Source organism: Haliotis rubra, unplaced genomic scaffold (genome assembly GCF_003918875.1).
Source record: "Haliotis rubra isolate DU_JTF1 unplaced genomic scaffold, ASM391887v1 Scf20, whole genome shotgun sequence".
NCBI lineage: Eukaryota > Metazoa > Mollusca > Gastropoda > Lepetellida > Haliotidae > Haliotis > Haliotis rubra.
Window position 1 is genome coordinate 1,781,177 of NW_025766003.1, and position 22,300 is coordinate 1,803,476.

The following is a 22,300-nucleotide window of genomic DNA, read 5'->3' on the forward strand; positions in this document are numbered from 1 at the left end:
TTTTTTTTATGTAGATGTATGTTAAAACTCACATTCATGTTGTATCTATTTGTATCCTGCAGGTGTAGTTTGTCTTGGCAGATGTGAAATGTGTGGGAAGTGATAATACAGTATATTAGGTCCCCATTATAACAACTGGGCACACTACGTCTCTTTCTAGATTGATTGTGGAGCTCCAAAGCCTACATCCGAGAAAATGCCATTTGAGGATATGGTGACGAAGCAGCCCCTCAGCATAACATTCCTCCAGCAGTACCTTCAGCCTGCCGTGATGTTGGCGCGGAGACAGTCACTGCCGTCACTCACAAACATGAGTTAACACTGTTCCACAGCCTGCCAGTACAGCAGTAGAAACTACCATTGCTAACATATTTAATTCATGCACATTTCATCTGTGGACCTCCATAATTCCTCTGTGATCCTCTAACTCCTTTCCAGTGTTGGCGATGGGCATGGAGGTCATCACTGCCATCACTCTCCATGTCATACTTTTCCCTGGTCCTCCCCTGTGATACCCAGCCTGCCTCAAGTCCCCAGCAGGTACTACTGTGGTGTAAGGATCAGTCATGTGAATAGATCATGATACTTCCATCTGTTACATTGTCTTCTGTGCCAGATCATCTTTACTGAGTGATGTCGACATCATCATGACAATTTTCACAAATCAGCACATTTCTTTTACTCTAAGAACAAAATGATAAAGATCAGTTGAAGCAGATTTTGTGAAAAGTTGTTACCATAAGAGACGACTTGAATGCATGTTTATTATCTTGATTATACATGTATATGATAAACCAGGTGAAACTCCTGTCAGCAATATTATATTGTAAGAGGCCTGGACATGGAACATAACCAGTTTGTCACTGTGACATATCTGATCCATACATCTGTCATATCTATATATATCTGTACCTGCGTGGTATTGGTTTGCATGAGTTTCACTACAGCAGAAACAGTGTCCTGATAAGATGCCAATCATTTAGCTAAAATATATAGCTTAGTGAACAATGATTATTGATTTTATGTCATTTTATGCTGAAATTCTGCCTTTATGTATTCTGCCAAGTAATCTTCAGATATCATTTCCCCTCTCAAGCAATTAGTAAGTGGCTCATGAGATAGCAATTCCTTTTCAAAGACGTGTGGTGCTTGTGAAATATCATTTGGCTTGCAAAGAGATGTAAGGTTCTCATGAGATATCAGATCCCTTGCAAAGAGATATGTAAGGTTCTTCTGAGATATCAGATCCCTTGCAAAGAGATATGTAAGGTTCTTCTGAGATATCAGATCCCAAGCAAAGAGATATGTAAGGATCTTATGAGAGATATGTAAGGTGCTCTTGAGATATCAGATCCCAAGCAAAGAGATATGTAAGGTTCTTCTGAGATATCAGATCCCAAGCAAAGAGATATGTAAGGATCTTATGAGAGATATGTAAGGTGCTCTTGAGATATCAGATCCCAAGCAAAGAGATATGGAAGGATTTCATAAGAGATATGTAAGGTGCTCTTGAGATATCAGATCCCAAGCAAAGAGATATGGAAGGATGTCATAAGAGATATGTAAGGTGCTCTTGAGATATCAGATCCCAAGCAAAGAGATATGTAAGGTTCTTCTGAGATATCAGATCCCAAGCAAAGAGATATGTAAGGATCTTATGAGAGATATGTAAGGTGCTCTTGAGATATCAGATCCCAAGCAAAGAGATATGTAAGGTTCTTCTGAGATATCAGATCCCAAGCAAAGAGATATGTAAGGATCTTATGAGAGATATGTAAGGTGCTCTTGAGATATCAGATCCCAAGCAAAGAGATATGGAAGGATTTCATAAGAGATATGTAAGGTGCATTTGAGATATCAGATCCCAAGCAAAGAGATATGGAAGGATTTCATAAGAGATATGTAAGGTGCATTTGAGATATCAGATCCCAAGCAAAGAGATATGGAAGGATGTCATAAGAGATATGTAAGGTGCTCTTGAGATATCAGATCCCAAGCAAAGAGATATGGAAGGATGTCATAAGAGATATGTAAGGTGCTCTTGAGATATCAGATCCCAAGCAAAGAGATATGGAAGGATCTCACGAGAGATATGTAAGGTGGTCATGAGATATCAGTTACCTTGCAAGGAGATATGTAAGATGCATTGAGATTAGTAAGGCGTTATGATGTTTATTACCTTGAAACAGATTATGTGAGAATTACCCAGTCATTTTCTTGTACATGTATAACTTTCATTCCTGTTGTATCACTCAGGCAATATTTTCCTCAAACTCAAAGGAGCAATGCAGGGTGTGTGATTGTCTTCCATGTTGTTTCCCAGTTGTGTACAGATGACATCGATGGGCAGCCCTTGGTTCCATGTTTCATGTGCCATTATCAGCATTTTCTATACTGCTGATGATGTAGAAATGTAGAGAGCTGTTGTTTCCTTTTCAGTTGTTTTCATATATGTATGGAGTATTTGTAGAACCCCTGGTCTTTCTGTGTAAATAAGTTGATGGCCCCATGTATGCTACATCTTCCATGAAGGACAGATTCCACTGTCAACTTGCTCAGGTACTCCCAGGTATATTCCTTGCTTAGATCCACTATCAGGTAGCGGATGCTTGGTCATCTTTCTGTAACTCCAGAGTTGGCAGACAAATCCTGATCATACAGTTGGCTCAAATATTTGTTTCAGATTGTTGTTGACAGGATGTTTGATTACAAAGGTGGTAATATTCATTTGTCAGCTGATGTTCAGGTGGAGACTGATATCAGGCCAGCTGTCTGTGTACTTGAGTAACAATGTGTGAAACACAGTTGACATGATCACCCTATTTACCCAGGTACTACTTTCCAGACAACATATCCATGCTGTAAGATCTAAATCTTATAAATATCAGCTAAAAAAATCAGGGAAATATTGTCAGCTGTTTTTAAAAACTTCCTTTTTCTCATAGTTTTTGTATAGTTTTGTGACATTTAATTTTATTAATGTTCAACATGAAATTTAGTGATAACTTAATGATTGTGTTGCGTCTAGTTTGACAGCTTCTTATAGTTGATTATGTTGAGGAATTAGGGTGTATTTTGTTAGATTTTCTTTGTGTATATTATGGTAATGAATTTTTATATTTTCAAAATGCTATGCACTTTTATGAATCTTAACTTTATTGCTGCCTTAGACACTTTTATTGTTATGAAAATCCCTAAAGATAGTGCCTTTATTAGTGGACTTAAAGCCACTATGTTGTACTTTTTTTCATCTATGAGCATGTTGTATTTATTAATGTCAGATTATGGCAAGTAATACTTGTCCATGTTATTTTCTTGCTGTTATGATTGTTTATACTTTTTTACTCAAAAGTGCCTCTCCATTATGTGGTAAACATTAGCACCAAACACAGGGTACTGTATAACACCATCCTGGAGACATAACACCAGCCGGAATCCACAAAGCAAATCACAAACACCTCCCAATTTCAGGCCTAAAAAAACACGTTGTGGTTCCGATTACCTGACCGACCCTTGAATTCTGGTGCCGACCCTAGTTTTTTTAAGAGGTATGAGCATCACAGGGGTGGTGAGGTGGCCTAGTGGTCAAAGCGTTGGGTCATCATACCAAAGACCTGGGTTCGATTCCACACATGTGTACAATGTGTGAAGCCCATTTGTGTCGTCCCCGCTATGATATTGCTGAGATATTACTAACGGTGGCTCAAAACTAAAACTCAAACGTCATATTCACTCACAAATATCACACTCACTCACTAACAAATAGCTGTAAGGCTCCAGTAAATAAAGTGGGTCTGACCACTCACTGGTTGTAGCACCTGCTGATTCCATCTTGGTAGAACCAGGCTGTCTTGATTCGTTCATTGACAATAGCCTCTTCACTGCAAGTTGGCAGAAGTATGGGTGATGGGGAAATGTTGTGTGTGCACATTTGTGAAGTACTGGTGATGGATGTTCCCCACTGATGCCCCTTCTCTTTTTTTTCAGAGACTAAATTTCAAACTCACATACATTCAAGTTGTCAGTTCCTGTGTCTGTATCCCTAGCAAATCTCATTTTAATATTTTATTAACACTTGTCTCTTTAAATTAGCCCGTAGACCTGTAAAACAATCTTCATTTCTGTTTTTGGATTTTGACAATTATGTAGACATTACGGGAAACTTCAGTACCACTAAATGTTGAAGATACATTTGCCCAGAAGCTGTTAGTGTGTAGCTAGTGATTGCTCCACAAGCCTTACGCTAAACAGTATACCTGTTCAGGCCCTCTTGGGATAGATCGATGCTCATGACGTCAATCACTGGATTGTTTGGAATATTTGGCGAGTGGCATTAAACAGCAACAAATACATTCATGAGAATGCTTCAGCCTATCTGAGCAGAATGATCAAATATCCAACAACACTGCCTTGACAGAAGTCATACCTTCTTTATCCTCTGTTATACAGAATCTAATGTCTTTGTCGTTATGATAAATACGCTGGACCTATTTGCCACTTAAGTCATGATTCTGAAGTGATATCACCATCTCCATCATCAAACCACTATCTGAGCACTTTTTTCATTGTAATTTGATTGGCCTGTCATTTTTGGCACCATGTCATTTGGTTTTGTACGAAGCTTGTGAAGCAATGGCTCCAGAGTACTTATTCTAATGGAACAAGATATAACACCCTAGATGAATGAGGATGATCCATTTCAGCATTACTACAAGGCATAATTCACCTGATTTAACAAGATGTGAAAAGTCAAATGTGAAACATTCTCTTAATTCTCCATTGTTTATCTGTCATTTACTAATAGTGACATGTTTAGTTCTGTCGATTTCACTATTGAAGTACTGCTTCAGTGATGAATTCTGTCAATGACATAATATAGAGTGCTTTACGTGTGCAATTAGTGTATATTACTTTGCTCAACATTCCTTTTGCTTGAACTACAAAGTTATATGAGATTCTTTACTGAAGGGATATTCATCAGATATCTGTTATCAAATACAATAACCTGTTGCTCATATACATGATGTTAGTGTGTAAGAATGCCTCTTGCACTATATCTGCCATGCCTGACAAGCATTATACAACATGTACAGGACAAGGTACTTGATACTATACTATTATTGACTTTTAGTGAGGTTGATATTATGATTTATAGACCTTGGACATGTGATATTAACCGAGGCGAATCACATGTCCAAGGTCGATAAATCATTGGATCAACCGAACTGAAGTTAATAATTGTTTTATTATATGACAAAAGTACTGAATACTTGTTCTTCTGTCATATAGACGATTTATTCCCTCCAGACAGTCACGAATATTCGTGGTGCCTGCCATTTTGATACAGATGGGACGTAACTCTAAACCAACACAGTCACAGGGACGCTTCCTTATCTAGCGTGACGCACACAGTGCAGAGTTCACAGCTGGAATATTCCAAATCTACTTTTAGCCACAGGAGGTGCTTGGATTATGATATCAACCTCTCGTGACATGGCGAGGTTGACATCACTTAGCGTCAAAGCTGTCATGTGACCATGTGGGCCAATCAGAAGGGCGGAAACCTACCTGTCCCATAGTAATATTTGAGAAAGACCTTGGAAAGGAATAGGCTAAAGGGTTCTATTTGACCCACTGACTAAGTTTAATGTTATGGAAATGTAACTTGGCCCAAAGACTTGCTCATGGTTTGATCTTAAAATCCTCTCATAAAATCTGTACAGTTTACATATTAATTAATTTACCCATGTCCCTATTTTGTGTTGGAAGCAGTAAAAAATTTAAAATGTGTTTTAACTGATAGGATGAGATGGTTATAGGACTGTTACTATCTACCACCTCTTGGTGATGGGCTGTAGACTCCCCAGGGAGTTGAGAATGACTTTTAAGAGTGCACTGATCCATTGATTGGGGAAATGAAGTTATTGCACTTTGCGCATACAAGTTTGTGGAATCAATATACTCATTATTGTATTATACATCAGGTTTCCAGTGCAATGTTTTGATTGGTTAACAAGACTTGAAATTGATTCACTTAAGAGATTGGAACACATTGCCTGAAGTGACCAGTTCATCAATATTGTGTATTACTATACGCAGTTAATAACCACTGGTCTTTCTTTTGTAATATCATTTCACACACGAGTATTTATCAAACACTGTACTCTAGGGTCATTGGGTCAGCCCCATGTGACATAATGCTGGGGTTTAACAGGTGATATCACCCTAGTTTGATCATCTGGATGCCAGATATGTAATACATCTAGATTGGTATCTTGAGTTTTGTCTTATTGGCATCTCACAGAGGCAAGAATGTCCTCTAAGGTTTATCAAAGATCAAAACTAGACAAGACACGCTTGGCATTATGGTAAATGGTGGCCAAGGCTTGCTGTGAAAGCAATCTCTTTATGTTCAGATCTTTCACATCCATATTTGCATGAAGATCTAACATCTTTCAACAGGAGGTCACAACAAGTGATTTCTTATTGGCAAATGAGCATGAAGACTTCTACATTCTCAGTGCGTGTGAGCATAGGTTTTGAATCAGTGTATCTCATTGCTGTATCGCGGAAGCCGATTTAAATTGAAGGTTAAAGAATTTAAGTTACTTTCCGTAGAGCAATTGTTTGCTTTTTTGACATGTTAGTACACCCATTTGAATCTGAACACAGTGGCATCTATACCGAATTGTTTTGAGGAAAACTGTTCAGGACATCTGATTGGCTCAAGGACATGTAGATTTGGCTTAAAGGTAAAACATTGGAGTTAAAGATCTGATCATAATGAGATGTTTTTAAAGTGTTAGCTGGCGGAGATGGCAAGCCTTAAGTGATGTGCTGTTGTGATCCTTCAAGCTTGTATATTCTTATCATTCTGAAATACATTTAACAGTTACATGTTTTTTACAATGTTGACAGTCTTGGTTTGAAAACTGGTGTTGTTCAGGTCACCTTCATTTTAAGACTAGGTATGTCAGTGCTTGACTCATGTGAGGAGGAAGTACAGTTCATTGTATGATTTATGAATTGCTAAGGGGAGACTATTCTTCACAGTGTGGTAAAACGTCATTATCAGTCTGTCCAGAGCTTGATAGCATGAAGAGACATGGTCTGTTTGCTATATATTTCCACAGTTGTCCAGCATGTTAAATGTCAATTGAATACCCTTACTTGTTCTCAACTGTATTTGTATTCTGTGTCCAGTTTAAATGACATGGGATAAATCTACATGCCCCGTCTTTTTACGTGGGTCTCACATTAATGAAACAAGCACTTGATTAGATGGACTGAATTTCTTGTGTTGTCGGACTACATGAGGTATGTTTTGTAACAAATAGACTTCCCTCCATTTTCTTGACTATCAGAAAGCATCTTTTACAGCTCATTCAAGTTTTTCATCACTTTCCTGAAGTCAATATGAATATAACGAATACTTGCTCGAAGGAAGCTACAATTTGGAAATGTAGATCTATGCCAAAATCATGTTTAGAAGACACATTTTTATTGGTCATGCTCAGCAAAACAGATTGCATATTAGGTTAGTTTTGAGAGACTTGTTGATCAGGACATGAAACTCCAATCTGTGATAGGTCTAAGGTGCATATACACTGGATAATCAATAGTAATAAGAGTGAACAAGAAACTGAGGACAAATTCCATGTCTGTTTCCGGCAAATAAAGTAACCTTTGTTCAACGGGAGTGAAACTGCTTGGACAGCCATCTGAGAGAGTAGTCTCCCTTTAGTCGCTTATGGCTATTTCCAGTCAGATTATTCATTCTGTGCAATATTTGTTTTGTATTCTTGTGCCATGTTTTTATGCTTCTTTTATTCTTTTAGTTATTTATATATTTTAATTTACTCATTCATATATGGGCTCTGTTGCACCATTGAATTTAGTATATTCTGTTATTAAGGTATGTAAGATCTCACTATGTTACTCAATACCATATTGGAATATTTTTAAAGGTAAAGGCTTGTACATATTCATGTTTGATAGTACCATTCATAATGTCATGTTCACACATGTAAGCTCATGTTAAAATCAAAGGTTCTGGTTTAAATATACTTTCACTTTTAAATATTTTGTGTAAATGAAATCCAAGTTTGTAAGCAAAACTATGTTCATGTATTAAGCTCTGGGTATCTACATACAGGGTTTCCAGGTTATAACGTCTTTATTTATTTTCTGGTGTCAGTATTTTTCAGTCTAATGAGCAGGAATGAAATGCTTAGTGCTAATTTTTGTGTGTGTCATTATGGTGGTTTTTGAAAACCCAGACTTTTTAAGGCCTTATTTACAAATTGTTTTTATGCGTGTACACACATTAAGTTGAGATGATATTTGGATTACATCAGGAACAGCTAAGAGTTGTACCAGTGCTTGAAATGGAAACTAATTGACATTTCTTCAGAGGTATTTTAGATACTCCTTTGTGTCCCTTGTGCGGCAAATTAGTTGATGACTTTTTAAGTGGGATCAAAAGTTGTCTCCCTTCGTCTCACCTGACATGTTCATGTACTTTCAGGGAGCAGTTCCAAATCTTGAAGATAACGCATACCTTTGTCCTTAAAAGTATTTTGTGAAAAAAATTCTATTTTAGAAATTGATAGAGTAGTGGTAAAATATATTTGTTTTAAGTATACTTGTTTTATACGTGATAAAGTTGCTGTTACTTTTTTCACTGTTAACAAATTATGACTGAAAGTGTTACTGAAAACTGATTATTAGGGATTAAAACCCTTTCATAAATGATAATTAGAACTGTTATAAATTCACCGTAAAGCCCCTTTATTTCAAACCTGGTAATGTTGTTAATTGAAGATTTTAATGTAATATTACACTTTAGATCTGCTCATGTAGAGCTTTGTCTGAAATAAGTAACTCTCCAAGTCACCATACTTCTTAATGTGTTTCATATATCTTCATGTGAAGCGTTTAGTTATACTTTTGCAGAATGTCATGATATTGAATAAAGAAACGAAACCAAAGCTAACAGATCAGCGTTCAGTAATTATACTCAAACAGTTGTATATATATTGACAAAGAGGCCAGTTATATTTTGTGTGTGCCAAAATGTTATTAAATTTCCTTATTGCTAAATCATCATGAACACCTAGTTGTGTTTGCTCCTCTAACGGCGGAACACTATCCCTGGGATGACTACTGACGTGTGTGGTGGAGTCACCTCCCTTGAGGGTTGATGTGAAGGTCAAATTGTTTTAGCATCAGAGTAGAGGTGGGCATGGAGCAAGCTAGAGACATACACCTAAAGTATGAGAATGGTGATGATTGTTTGAGAGATGGTTCTGGTCAGATAGTTTCTTCACTTGGAAATATTTTATAACTGTTCTTCAATTTGCATGCTTGTAGAAATTCAGATATGGTTAATATACTAAACTTATGTTATGAATTTTGTTTTTACTTATTCCACCAACTATATGAATAAAAATGATTCAAAACTCACTTGGGTGTGTGTTATTTTGATGCATATGATACGTCAGATTGAGTAAGTAAGCAGGGTTTTGCTCTGCTTTCATTCAACACTCTGAAGACTGGTTCCATTCTGCATGTAGCTACATATTTGAAATGAACTTGCTGGTATCTCCCTCCAATGATATTGCTGTAATGTTGTAAAAAGTAGGGTAAAAACATCAACATCCATACCGTGACAACATTAAAACATCTCACAAAGAATCAGTCATTTCAAATTGAGGTGATGGAATACAAGTTAACAGGAACCCGGCTACGCAATGTCATAATCATTGGTTAGTGCCTATGAAGAAGAGTATGTCTAGAGCTGAACTGGCCAGTGGGGTAGATTAGTGGTTAAAGCATCGCTCATCATGCCGAAGACCTGGGTTTGATTCCCCACATGGGTACAATGTGTGAAGAGCATTTCTGGTGTTCCCTGTCGTGATATTGCTGGAATATTTATAAAAGTGGCGTAAAACTAAACTCACTCACTAAAGCTGAAATGAACCATACAGTCAGTTGGTCATTGTGGAGAACAAGACTGGTGGACAAATAAATCTGGTGTACATTAACTTAAATGAGAATGGCTCAATATGATTCTTTGAAAAACAACACACGATATGAATATATTTGTTTCACATCTTCAGTATTTATTCATATGATGCTCCTTAACCAGGATGGGTTGTCAAGACAATTATGTCAGAATGGAGACAAAAATCTGTTGCATTCATGATCAAAGATAATAAAACCACATTTCTTTCCATAAATCCACAAGTGTATAGCTTGGAATGTACACCATGGTCCAGATCCTGATTGAAGTCAGGTTGCATGAAAGGCTCTTTACATTGTGACTGGAGCCTCACTAAAATATCAGTAGGTTCCAGAAGGTTCCATTATAGGCTCCTGGATATCAGTTGGTGGTGATGATAATCTTTCTGGCAATTCCACGCAAAAACTTGACACTAGCCTGCTTGACCACAGCTAGCAACAGTTTGCATGGTGTCTTATGTTGAAAGAGTCGTGCCATTTTCACTTTCAAAATATGATCTTGAATTAATTTTCCAGTCCGTAAATTGCAATGTCAGAACATATTTCACATACTGGTATGTTTCTGACACCTAGGCGCCAATAAGGCCAGTGCATGTCTTCTGCTGAAAGGCGATATATTTGATGATGGGTTCATGCTGCAGGTTCTTCCTGGTGCTGTCCTAGCTGCTGACCGTGGTGAATGTCAGAAGGTATCCACCTGTACCTGTCATCTGCATCGTTGGGTGAGTCCGAGCTGGGAGTACCTGTATGACATACAGTGAGTGAGTCAGTCAGTCAGTCAGGGACAAAAAATACAAAATAAATATCACTAGTCCAAAATAATTTTCCTTTTAAATACTAAAAGTATTTTATTTTTGGCAATTTATGAAATTTATATGGGGCACTAAACAATCCAAAATGTTTTCCGTAAGTTTACATTTTTGGCCAATAAAAACATAAGGATTATATTGTTGGAGCAGGGAATTTTTTTTTTTTTCTTATTCTAGAAAAATTATGACCAGTGGATCCATAAAACAAGAAATAAAATTGGTCTGGCCTTATGTATAGAGCCTGGGGCAACATTTAGTACCACGATACAAATACTGTATTAAAGACATGATAACTAAAGACAATATGTGGTATTGCAACAGTACACATGCCCCCAACTTTAACCCCTGGCAGCCCCTACACCCTCCTACCTGATATTCTCTGTACCATGTTTCAGTCAGTCTGAGACTCAGTACACCACCTCGCTCCTTCACACAGTTGTAGCAGTCCATCAGAGCCTGCAGCAGACAAAACATCACAGACATGGTCTAACAGACAGTCACAACAAGGCTAGAAGTACCCTATGAAATGATATACATGAAATAACTTTCCATATTTACAGCAAAAATTATAATAAAACTATTATTGGAATCTTTGATGAGCATTCTGGAACTTGTTGGCATGTTAAGCCCAACAATTGCTCCATTTTTTCTCTGAAGTCCTCCAAAACTGCATTCCAAAGGACAAGCTACTTGGGTGAAATAAAACAATATCTTCCTGGGAATATCACTACAATGAATTGCTTGGGTGAGATTCTCTTCATATTTGGCCAGTAACAGAGGTGTTTGAACTAGCAGTTTTATAGGCTGTTACTTGGATATTTTTACTCTCATCACCTCAATGTTAATCGTCAGCCTTGGTTATTCCTGAAAGTGGTAGCAATAGCCAATGCTGTTTGGGTACCATACATTGTTTCACATGATCACTCAATACAGCGATACTGACCACAATTTTGACCACTTGATACCCTATTTAGTTCCAAGAACAATGAAGAGCCTTGAGGTTTGTCAGGGAGAAATGTTACCTCTTTGTAAGACGAGTACACCACAACTGGTCTCGAAGGGGCAACATATTCCAGAAGAGCCAGCACTATAGGTGTCGGGTGGTGCTTGCAGGCAACAATCAAACTGTGGACAAAGAAGCTACCGTTATCATTTGATTATACTGAAATATGTTATTCTTATACAAATTCTGTATTGGTCGGTAACCAGGAGCTTGAAGGTAAATTTTAGGCTTAACTATTACAAAAACAAAATTAATGAATTCTGATAACTGAAATAATGTAAGTGATGTTGCGCTAGATACAGTAAATATTTATGCAAAGTTCTACTTATTCTTACCAGTCAAAATCCTTCTGCAAAATAAGAGTTTTCACATATTCTTGTATTCTGGCTTTTTCCAATCTTTTGTCCACTTTCTACAACAGAAAACAAACTAATTACATGGAAAACTTGACAACTTTCCCTGGTCAGTTTGCTGCACAAGGTAGAATGTAGGCAGAGCAAAAACCTGTTTTTCATGTGACGTTTAATGGTTTACCTCAGAGTTATCTCCCTTCCTCTTCTCCCCAACCTGACTGCCATCTGTCTTCATATGGCTCTTGTCCTGACATGTAGCACTGTTATTACTATCACATACTTTCTCTCCAGAGTTATCTCCCTGCTCATTAGACTCCATCTTCATATCTGGACACTCAGCACTTTCTTGTCCACTGTTATTACTACTGTCACATTGCTCCTCTCCAGAGTTATCTCCCTTTTCTTTAGTCTCCATCTTCATATCTGGACACTCAGCACTTTCTTGTCCACTTTTATTACTACTGTCACATTGCTTCTCTCCGGAATTATCCCCCTTTTCCTTAGTATCCATCTTTATATCCAGGCACTCAGCAGATTCTTGACTACCTGACTTTAACTCAGACAAGTTCTTAAGTGCAAAATTGTATAAATTGTCCTTGAATCCTGATGGGAAGTCGAAGAAATTTATCACATTCCTGTTAAAAAGTAAATAAAAGAAAACAATCTAAATGTGGAAATTAATATTGAAATAAATCTGATAGAAGAACAATTTTCCTGAGAGCTTCCAGTTATCCACATTTTCACAAGAAAACAAATCCATATCAATGCCATTATCAAGAGATTTCATCAGACCCTGTAGGGTTGAGAATTGATTGGAAATTTGTATTGAAATACATTTTATTTACGTATGCTTTTCTTCCTTCCACTCTTGAGTTCTGATTTCCTTGAATATTGTCAAAAAGTGGGGTAAAACAAAGAATGACTCAGATAGACAAGTTAGATGATAAAAAGAATTTACCTGTTGAGATCAGATCCTGGGTAGAACTGGACAACCTTCCCTATACCTGTAGAGCATGGGAAATACACACAAGTCAGCTGAGATTATATGTGATTACAAACTAAGGCTCCATGGCAGATTGACTGGATAAAAATGACATTTCATTAAAACAATATAGTTCCTTGCAATAATACAAAACTAAGCCTCAAAGCCTCTTTATTTTCAACAAGTCTTTGTTCTGTTATCCAAGAAAAATAAGTCACCTCTACCATATCACCAAAGCCATAACATTAGTCATCTAACTATAAAAACATTAATTGGGATATCTAGTTAAGAATTTTCACGAACATTTGACGCCAAACTGGGTCCAAACATGTACCTCTGTCTTGCTAAAGCCATTAATATTTGATAACTCAATACACAAACTGTACATGTGAAATAACAGCAAGAATTACCTCCCATTCTCTCCATCACTGACCCCAAAACCAGCCCTTGTAGTGTGTCAACAATAGCTACGCTGATGCCGGCCATGATGTTGGCGCACTGCAGGATCTGTGACAAGCTGTCTATTCGGAGATGGCTGAAATAGTGGTTACATATGATACATTTTTAAGTTGCTACCCAGGTTAGTGTTGGTCTCCAATGCTCTGTGGCACTTACAGCTGTGATAGGCAAATAAACCGCATACTCAGAGATTTGGTTGATTGCCCAGCTGTTTATATTATCATCACTGTTGTCCTGGTGATTTACAGGCCACTTTGATACTGCTGGAGCATTGCTGACTATGATGAACATTTATCCGACTCATCCATGACACTTTTCACATTCACAAGTAATTGATCTAATGATGTTTCCAAGAAAGTCAGCAGAGCTGTATTGATAGGTCAAACTGATTAGCACCTTGGGGAATAATATTATCAGCTGTGGGACTGACTCAATGAACTGACTCCAAGAGAGGGTATTGGTATGTAGTATAAGTAGGGCTGCGCAATATAACCGGTTTACCGGTATTTAACGGTTCAGACATGAAAACGACATGTATTGCAATACGCTGATCGAAAACTGCTATTTTGACTTACATTCGGAAATCTTCGGATATTTCCTTGTTTCATTTGTGCCAAATATTATTTACATTTTTATTTTGTCATGACTAAAAGTCTTTTATTGAAGCTTAATCAAGCATAGTGATTTTGTTGTGTTCATGCTTTATAAATCAAGCATTAACTTGATTATAAGCAGTTTTTTGTTTAAAAATACTTCTGCAATAGATTGCAATACATATCGCAATATATGCTTTCACATCGCACTGTATATATCGCAATATGAAAATGCGATATCGCAATATGAGTGACTGTGTTGTACGCTGCAGTCATCAATATTTCAGGACAGGCAGGTAAACATTGATCCATACAGTGGAGGCAATCAGCCTGGACGCGGGCTCCATTCCCCACATGGGTACAATGTGTGAAGCCCATTTCTGGTGTCCCCCACCGTGATATTGCTGGAATATTGCTAAATGCGGCATAAAAACATATTCTTTCACTCACTCAATGGTCGTGTTGTTAGTCTCAACCATTCTATGTTTTCATGGTATGGCTGCCAAATTTATGTTAGCATATACAACACATTTAGTATAATGTTTCACAAAAGGCAGAAAGATAACAGCAGCAATCATTATTATTGAGGTTATAATGTCTGGGTAATTTCAAAATGTATTTTTTTTTAAATTGATCCAGAATGAAATCACGATCTGATATACAGTATTGTGCATCATCAAGTTTGTATTGCATTGATAAATTCTAACAGCTCAAAATACACCATGTATATCATTTGTACCAGTATTTCTTCAGACATACCTGATTTTTTCTGGAGATTTGGTGTACACCATCTCAATAAGCAATCTGGCTGTTGGCTTCAGGGCTGTGAAGATGAAGATGTGCCTGGAAAATACAGTAACCATGGTTATTGCCTGAACTCAGGATTTAGCACAGAGATTATGCTTTGTATATGAAACAGTTCTCCACAAAAAGAACAAAGAAAAATTACCTGAGGTATACTTATTACAGGTTTAACCTCCCTGAAATATATGCAACCACAAAGTAAATACTTCAGAAGACATCAAATTATCTCTCACAATGTGCAAATGATTATTGCCACTTTTCTATTAAGAACATCCACACAGCTATTCCTTTTCAATGTCATGTTCTGTTTGTCTGCTATGTTGTAACTTGTATATCTATGATGTAGATAGTTCCATATTATTATTTAAATGGAGATTTAATCTTGATTCCACACAGCAATAATCAAAACATTGAGTGATATCTGAAAATTGGCAATAGCTCCTTGAGCATACTAGTAATCGCCTTTCACTTTATAATAAAGTACTTTGCATACTTTTTCATTTTCTTCCGCAGATATTTCCTCTGTGAGTACTCTGTTTTGTTTTCAAACGTCTCACTGTTTGTTATCAGCTCCTGAATGATTTCCTGGAACAAATTAAAAAAATGTAAAGCAAATGGAATTCATCTTGGTTCCCAGGAACTGCATAAACAGTTTCAAAAGAATCCTTAATAACTGAGGCTCAGGGACATTACCTCCCCTTTCTTGCCATCTTCTTTCATCTTGAGGATGTCATCTTGAGACAGCTTCTGGTTTGACCCTGCAGCAACCAAGTCCCGATTGTCCTTACCACGGACAGCTGCTGCAACAACTTGCATCTTTGAATATCAAGTATACTCGATCATCATCTAATTTAAGAAACACCTGCAATCGCAACTGCTCAGGATGCAACAGTTCAGGAAAATGTATTACAACATTGTCTAATATGGTAAACTTCTTTTACAGCAAATCTCAAATGAATAATACTTTTTCTTCACAAAAACCAGAGACCATATGGTCTCTGCAAAAACACACTGATCATTCTGACTGGATTTGCAGAAATACTGGTATATCATGATAATGTACCTGATGATTCTGTGTCCATTAGTTCATTAAGAACCTCTTCTGCATCATCAATTCTGATCATTCCTCCTTTCTCCACCTTGAACGTTGCACCAAATGGATGTCCAATGAGTCCATCTAGTGTGAATTTGGCTTTGTCAAAGTGAAGTTGTCTGAAAATTAGTTATAATTACCTGAGTTGTTTTTTAACTGAAAGTATTGCTCGGGGTTTCCATCAGTTGATATATATTGATAATCATGAAAATGGAATGATGAATGACTATCATACATATAACATTCAGATAAATAAGCTTTGACTGTTCATCGTGTGGAGTTTACATATATACTTTACATAAGTATAAGTATATACTATATCATTGTGTTAAGAGTTTTCTGAGCAGAAGGTCGTGGGTACGATCCCCAGCCGCGTCATACCAAAAGACGTTTAAATATGGTAGTTGTTGGTCCCTGCCTGGCGCTCGGCATTAATGGGTACAACAAGGACTGGTCGGCTCGGAGTCAGTATAATGTGTGTGAGTGGGGTATTCATGCTTCACTGCGGCATGGTATCTCAGTGGGCTAGCACTATAATACCAGCTTAAGTCTAGGCTAGTACAAGCAGCCGCACATACACATGTATACACACGCATGCACGTCGTCATATGAGCGAAATATTCTCAAGCACGACGTTAAACCCAATTTCACCTCACCTAAGAGTTTTCTGACAATTTTATATTTAACACAAACCACCAGTACTTACAATGTATGTGTCACGCTGTCCGCCTCATTGTAGAGTGAGTAAACACATGCTGTGTGAGGTTCAAACTTATGACCGGACAAAATATAAATTATTTATGAACTATCTGATATGATAAATAATATGATTACATAGTTTTAGTGATGGCTTGTTTAGGATAAATTATCGTTCACAAGTTAGTGACACGTTTTACCATTTTTAATGAGATTAACCAAAAGTGTCCTTAAACCCATAACAAGTGGATAAATGATAGTTAGAAGAACAATCTCGTAGAAAGGAAAGATTCCTTCCACTTTCAGATTTTACCTGTTTCGTTTCACTTGAAACACCCCTGAATTGTCATCTCTTTTCAGCAGGACTTGATCTCCTTCCTGTATCAGTCTAGCCATCGCTGAGAACAGAGTAGTATGACTGTGTATCTCTTCTTTTCATACGACGCAACTGCAAACGCTTTATTCAAAACTCAAATTCCCGATTGCACATTGCTTTCAGCAGAACGAAACATGTGTTTATTCCGGAAGCGGAAGTATAATCACAGCGCCACCTGTAAACAAAGTCACGTGCAGTAACTGTCACCGCCGGCTGCCAGAAGATTTTACGTACGCGCTGACAGTTGGCCGCTTCGTCCGAAAAGCCATACACTATGGGGTAGGGGGTTGTAGAAACACTTCTATCATGCCGCTACTTTTTCGGAAGAAAAAAAGACGAAAGTCAGCGAAGAACCCAACAAAAGGGAAATCAGGCCTAACGGATGATATTTCTGAAAAACAAAATGACGTCTATTGGTAAGTGACAAAATTCATGTTCTTGTATGATATCGTAGTCGAAATCATTAGGAGTTTATTCGTTATATAGGGAATTAAATCTAAAATCAATGCTAGTCGAATTCATTATTCCAACGTGGTATTGTAGACATAGATCTACCGAAAACAAGGAGATCAATATTGCCACTTGTTTTGAAAACACTCCTTGATATTTTTATTTACCACTGAGTTCCTCATTATATGTATACTCTACATTAGTTTATCTTAGCAGATGTATGAGGGTATGATAATAACGAATGAATTGGAAACACATTAGGCCTACTACCGGTAATGGTACCCGTACTCTAATAAGATTGATAACAGTTTGCTGTTCAAAATGGAATTCACCGTTTAAGTTTGATTTTGTTGAGCCTGGTTTCGGATGACTCAGTCCCGTACTCATTTTGGATTTGTTGGCACGAGTTGCATAAGTCTACCAATCTAAAGTTAAACATTTTCAATGTTTGCTGACTCCGTTCTTAATCTTCAACGTAAAATTGATATCTTAGCAAGTTATTGTGTGAAATGGGGACTGACTGTTAATACCGAAAAAAATAAAATCATGGTATTTTAAAATGGTGGTAGACTCTCAAAATGTGAGAGATGGTCATTAAAACGGGGAAGACCTTGAAGTCGTCTCCCATTATAAATATCTTGGTATAGTATTTTCTTGTAGGAAATATTTTCTAAAGCATGTTATACTTTAGCAAAACAGGCTGATAAAGCCCTAGGCCCTATTCGTAAAATGTTTCATCGTTTTCCTGATTTATCAATAGACACTCTTTTCAGGATGTTTGACAGTAAAATCTTACCTATTCTACTTTACGGTGCGGAAATTTGGGGAGTGTTTGTCAGCAAACCAGATGAACGAGTCCATACCAAGTTTTGCAAATATATTTTAAAAGTTAGTTACAGAACTTCAAATGCAGCTGCTCTGGGAGAGTGTGGACGTACTCCATTGTATGTGAACATTTATACGCGTGTCATTAAATACTGGTTTAAAATTATAAGAATGCCTGAAAATAGATGTTACACATTGTTATGATATGTGAAAAAATTTGATGTTCAAGGTTATACAAATTGCGTGTCTTGTGTTCGCCACATCCTATTTTCACATGGCTTTGCTTTTGTTTGGCTAGCACATGATGTTGGTTGTATTGATAATTTTATTATTGTATTTAAGCAGCGATTGAAAGATGTATGTATGCAGGATTGGAGTGCACGTCTACATGAATCCTCATTGTTATCTTCTTATTGTATTCAATACCATCCTTCAGCCAGAGCCTATTAGTTTGTCCTCTGTACCAAAACATTAGAGAGAAGTATGTACCACCTTATTACTTTACATACCACTCTAGACTTAAATTTACACAGTTGATGTCCAGCCAAGATAAATCTGTATTGTTTAATACTGCTATCTATCTGACCAAAATGTTTACGGGCGCTCATGTCATTATGATTTCCCCATACTAAGCACGGCATTGTACTATAGACCTCAACGGCCATCATCTACGAAAATAAAGAGTCTGAGTCATGTAACGTTTGCGCCACTGCAAATTGGGTTTTGCCACTTACCAGCGTGCCAATAGCCATTGGACGTTCCATGCGTTGCAGGTACCACCTCGCTAGTTCACACACAAACATTGAATGAAACCCAGTAAAGGACCCAGTAAACACTATGATAAGCGGGATTATTCAGTTGTATGACCGACATTCTAAAGCTTGGCGATTCAATAATGAAGCATAGCACGTTATGGATAACAACGCCTTGTTTATTGCATATATATAGAGCGACGTTTCGGTGTACATTTTGTAGACACATAGTATGTTGTGACAAAGATAAGATTATTATTTACAACAGCATGTAATTAATAACAAGTCTGATGTATGGGGAATGATTATGCTTGCAACTGCCGGACAGTTCCTTCTTATTGGTAAATTATGTGCAGGACCTCATTACTACTCCCCAGCAAGTTAATTAATTCCTGGTGTGAATATTTAAATACGATGTTAGGTTACGGTATTAATGAACATACTGCGTTTGTTTACAGGTTATTACTTAATAAACATGAAGATTTGGTTTTTAACTATAGACACGTGGCTCATTCTCAGGACACTTGATCTCAAAGTGCCCTTGTATGCGCTGATAGATGTATCTCATACTAAACGATTGGCGAGTTATAATAATGTTTAATTCAATTTCAGGTTACGCGGTAATGATTACAGAGATTTCTCGCAGATGGGGTCTGGACAAGAAATTGTCAAAACAGTCAAGAGAGCCAAAGCATTAGATAAAATAAAATCTGTGTTCAAAAGAGGAAAGGAGAAGCTCTGTAAGAAAAGAAAGGGCTTGGGAGGAATATGTAAGGTGGACAGTATCGGAGATCTCCTGAAAGCACATTCCGGAAATGTGAACCAAAGCGCGTTAGGTTGCGATGTCGTTCAAACCAGCGATCACCTCCGATCACACAGCTGCACCGATTGTAATGAAAGCAAGGAATCATCGTGTTGCCCGCTGGACATACGCGTACCTGATCTTCAGAAGTACTGCAAGTATATTCCTGTCCGAAAAGTGTGGGGTCCATTTTACCCCAGAGGAAGCGTGGCCAATTCCAAAACGGTATGGCTGGACATGCAACTGTGGTATTCTAAGTATTATGATCTCAAGCTGAAACGACAAACTAGTGAAAACCTTAACTCATCCTTGAACTCGTCTAAAAGTGAAAGCAGCCTAACGGAATCCCCAACAAAATCGCCCAAATCGAATCACTTGAAGGTGCCAAGAGAACTTATGAAGGAAAGCCTGCTAGAGTCTCGCGCAGCTGATCGAGAATCTCGCCACAAGAGGACGCTTCTGAGACAACGTTTTCGCCGTGGTGCAAACGCTGAATACATATCGATGGTAAGCTGGCAGCGCTTTTACGTCCCTGTTGAATGTCGTCTGCAGCTGTTCGTCAGCTCCGTGACTGCAGACGACTTGCTCCACCTGAAGACCGAAATACTTGTATCCTGTATGCGTAGTTTTGTCCAGGCTGATGGAGACTTCGAGGTCCTGTGGGTTGCAGAAATCCAGAGAGTTCTCCCTTCAAGACTGGACCTCGTTTCCTGCGATTGTCTAAATCCAGAGGTTGCTCTTGAACTAGCCTCACAGTTGAATGGAGTAAAAGCAGTGTTATTTGTGAGTCGAGCTGCCTCTATCTTACTGAGACACCAATCAATAGGATTCTTGGACACGCTTGCTGTGTCGGCGGACGTGGAAAGGACGGACCTCATTGTTCTACCAAATGCTCTCGGTCCGGCTAAGGTGAAACGCGCGGTCATCTGAGTGAACCCAAACGCAATGGGTCTGAATTTATTGTTATTACAAAGACATAGGTGAAAGGATTCAAGAGATGAATAGCCCCACGTGATTTCGCCTTTTTGTAAACTTTTATAATTTATTTTGAGAAATTCGAATTGGATTTTTTTCCTTTCTCAGGTATAGTACTGATATATGTTTTCGAGGGGATGTCAATTTGGATAATCTGGATCATTGTAACAATGAAGCCTTTATCATCAACGCTTCCATGATTAATATGACATTGATAGATATGCTTGTGCACATTGTCACTTCTCTACATGAAACTACCAATAAAGAATACATATGACATATCTTTCTAGGGCTTTGCTTGTCTTCGTGACGCATGCCGCCCGTGGGGCAAGATTCCCTCGAATAACCTATTATAGTACATGTTTGATATTGATTCATAAATACATGCTCAGGTTATAATCGAAATCGTACAATAAACTCTGCCTTTTGCAAAGGAATATTATGATTACGGAAACGTTGTTTTGGGGATTTAATTGAAAGTCTATAAGTGAGTCATGTACGTCGAAACACGGAGTGCACTAATGTGGGACATTATCGGAGCCTGGTGATATTTACTCAAAGGCAACTGTGACGATGGTACATGTGCATGTATAGCTGTAAAATATTCACATTTATTACAATATGGAATATCTGCCTTTACAGAGTTGTTAGTCTGTTAACGAACCAATGGTGGCTTGGCACCGTTCCAAAGAGCGTAATATCTGTTAGTTTGTATTAGGGAAAGAAATTAATAGTTCAGTCAAATCATGAAATGAAGGACCAGTACACTTACAATTTTAGTACATGAAATATTTTTCTTCTACAAAACAGCAGTACGATGATCAGGAACATGGTTGTTGTTGCTGTGATTAAGTGTGCAAATCCACCATGACACTGAAGAATGATTGATTCTGATTGGTCAAAATAATATTAAAATCTGGTGTCTAATTCCAACGAAAACCCGAAAATCAATCAGCCTTTTCACACATCGATCATCAAAGTTTGCCGAGAACCGATAGAATACTATACTTTCGATATATATCGCAACATCAGATATTTCATCAGTAACTGGCACCCTGTAAAAGCACTTGGACACAGCAACTTATGATGAAAACTGTTTTTGAATACATACAATTAAATAAACCCTCTAACCGCTGGGGTATAAACTGTAGCAATTGTTGGTAATTGTAAGAGGTAGGCTCTATCAGTCTCCACGTTCGGCTGCCTCGGTAGGGGATAATTCACACTCTTACAGTACAAGCATACGGGTAAGTGGGTTCACCAGACGCATTTTTTACTTTGCAACGGTTTCGAATCATGTGGGTG

General features: G+C 37.7%; 3 protein-coding genes across 7 annotated transcripts in view; 2 read left to right on the forward strand and 1 right to left on the reverse strand.

The window, feature by feature from the left end:
• LOC124275570 overlaps positions 1-9,465 on the forward strand; it is a 54,144-nt gene extending 44,679 nt beyond the window's left edge. For 2 of the 5 annotated variants that reach the window (XM_046711154.1, XM_046711158.1), the window contains exons 14-15: positions 161-1,715; positions 1,950-9,465. In XM_046711154.1, the coding sequence (XP_046567110.1) occupies positions 161-319 (159 nt within the window). In that variant the 3' untranslated portion in view covers positions 320-1,715; positions 1,950-9,465. Of the gene's footprint in view, positions 1-160; positions 1,746-1,949 lie in introns of those variants that run through there. The other 3 variants (XM_046711156.1, XM_046711157.1, XM_046711155.1) reach the window with 3 other exon arrangements.
• Positions 9,466-10,101: 636 nt separating this feature from the next.
• LOC124275572 (tRNA (adenine(58)-N(1))-methyltransferase non-catalytic subunit TRM6-like) lies at positions 10,102-17,336 on the reverse strand. The gene is made up of 12 exons (XM_046711161.1): positions 17,129-17,336; positions 16,090-16,238; positions 15,720-15,826; positions 15,520-15,611; positions 14,982-15,065; positions 13,581-13,705; positions 13,147-13,192; positions 12,370-12,823; positions 12,171-12,247; positions 11,855-11,957; positions 11,202-11,288; positions 10,102-10,766 (listed from the first exon to the last, which is right to left on the reverse strand). Exons 1-12 carry the CDS (start codon positions 17,209-17,211, stop codon positions 10,683-10,685), a joined length of 1,491 nt encoding a protein of 496 aa, XP_046567117.1. The 5' UTR covers positions 17,212-17,336; the 3' UTR covers positions 10,102-10,682.
• A 40-nt stretch (positions 17,337-17,376) lies between these two features.
• On the forward strand, positions 17,377-21,278 carry LOC124275573. Its single transcript, XM_046711162.1, has 2 exons — positions 17,377-17,607; positions 19,831-21,278. Exons 1-2 carry the CDS (start codon positions 17,498-17,500, stop codon positions 20,948-20,950), a joined length of 1,230 nt encoding a protein of 409 aa, XP_046567118.1. The 5' UTR covers positions 17,377-17,497; the 3' UTR covers positions 20,951-21,278.
• Positions 21,279-22,300: the final 1,022 nt, after the last annotated feature.

Bases quoted from the DNA above. Each gene is read 5' to 3' on its own strand.
- LOC124275572 (XM_046711161.1), bottom strand. From the start codon at position 17,211: ATGGCTAGACTGATACAGGAAGGAGATCAAGTCCTGCTGAAAAGAGAT. The intron at 15,612-15,719 runs GTAATGTCCCTG...AATTTGTTCCAG, and splicing joins AAGATGGCAAGAAAGGGGAG to GAAATCATTCAGGAGCTGAT. The intron at 11,289-11,854 runs GTAACATTTCTC...TGTCTGCTGCAG, and splicing joins TGTACTCGTCTTACAAAGAG to GCTCTGATGGACTGCTACAA.
- LOC124275573 (XM_046711162.1), top strand. From the start codon at position 17,498: ATGCCGCTACTTTTTCGGAAGAAAAAAAGACGAAAGTCAGCGAAGAAC. The intron at 17,608-19,830 runs GTAAGTGACAAA...ATTCAATTTCAG, and splicing joins AAACAAAATGACGTCTATTG to GTTACGCGGTAATGATTACA.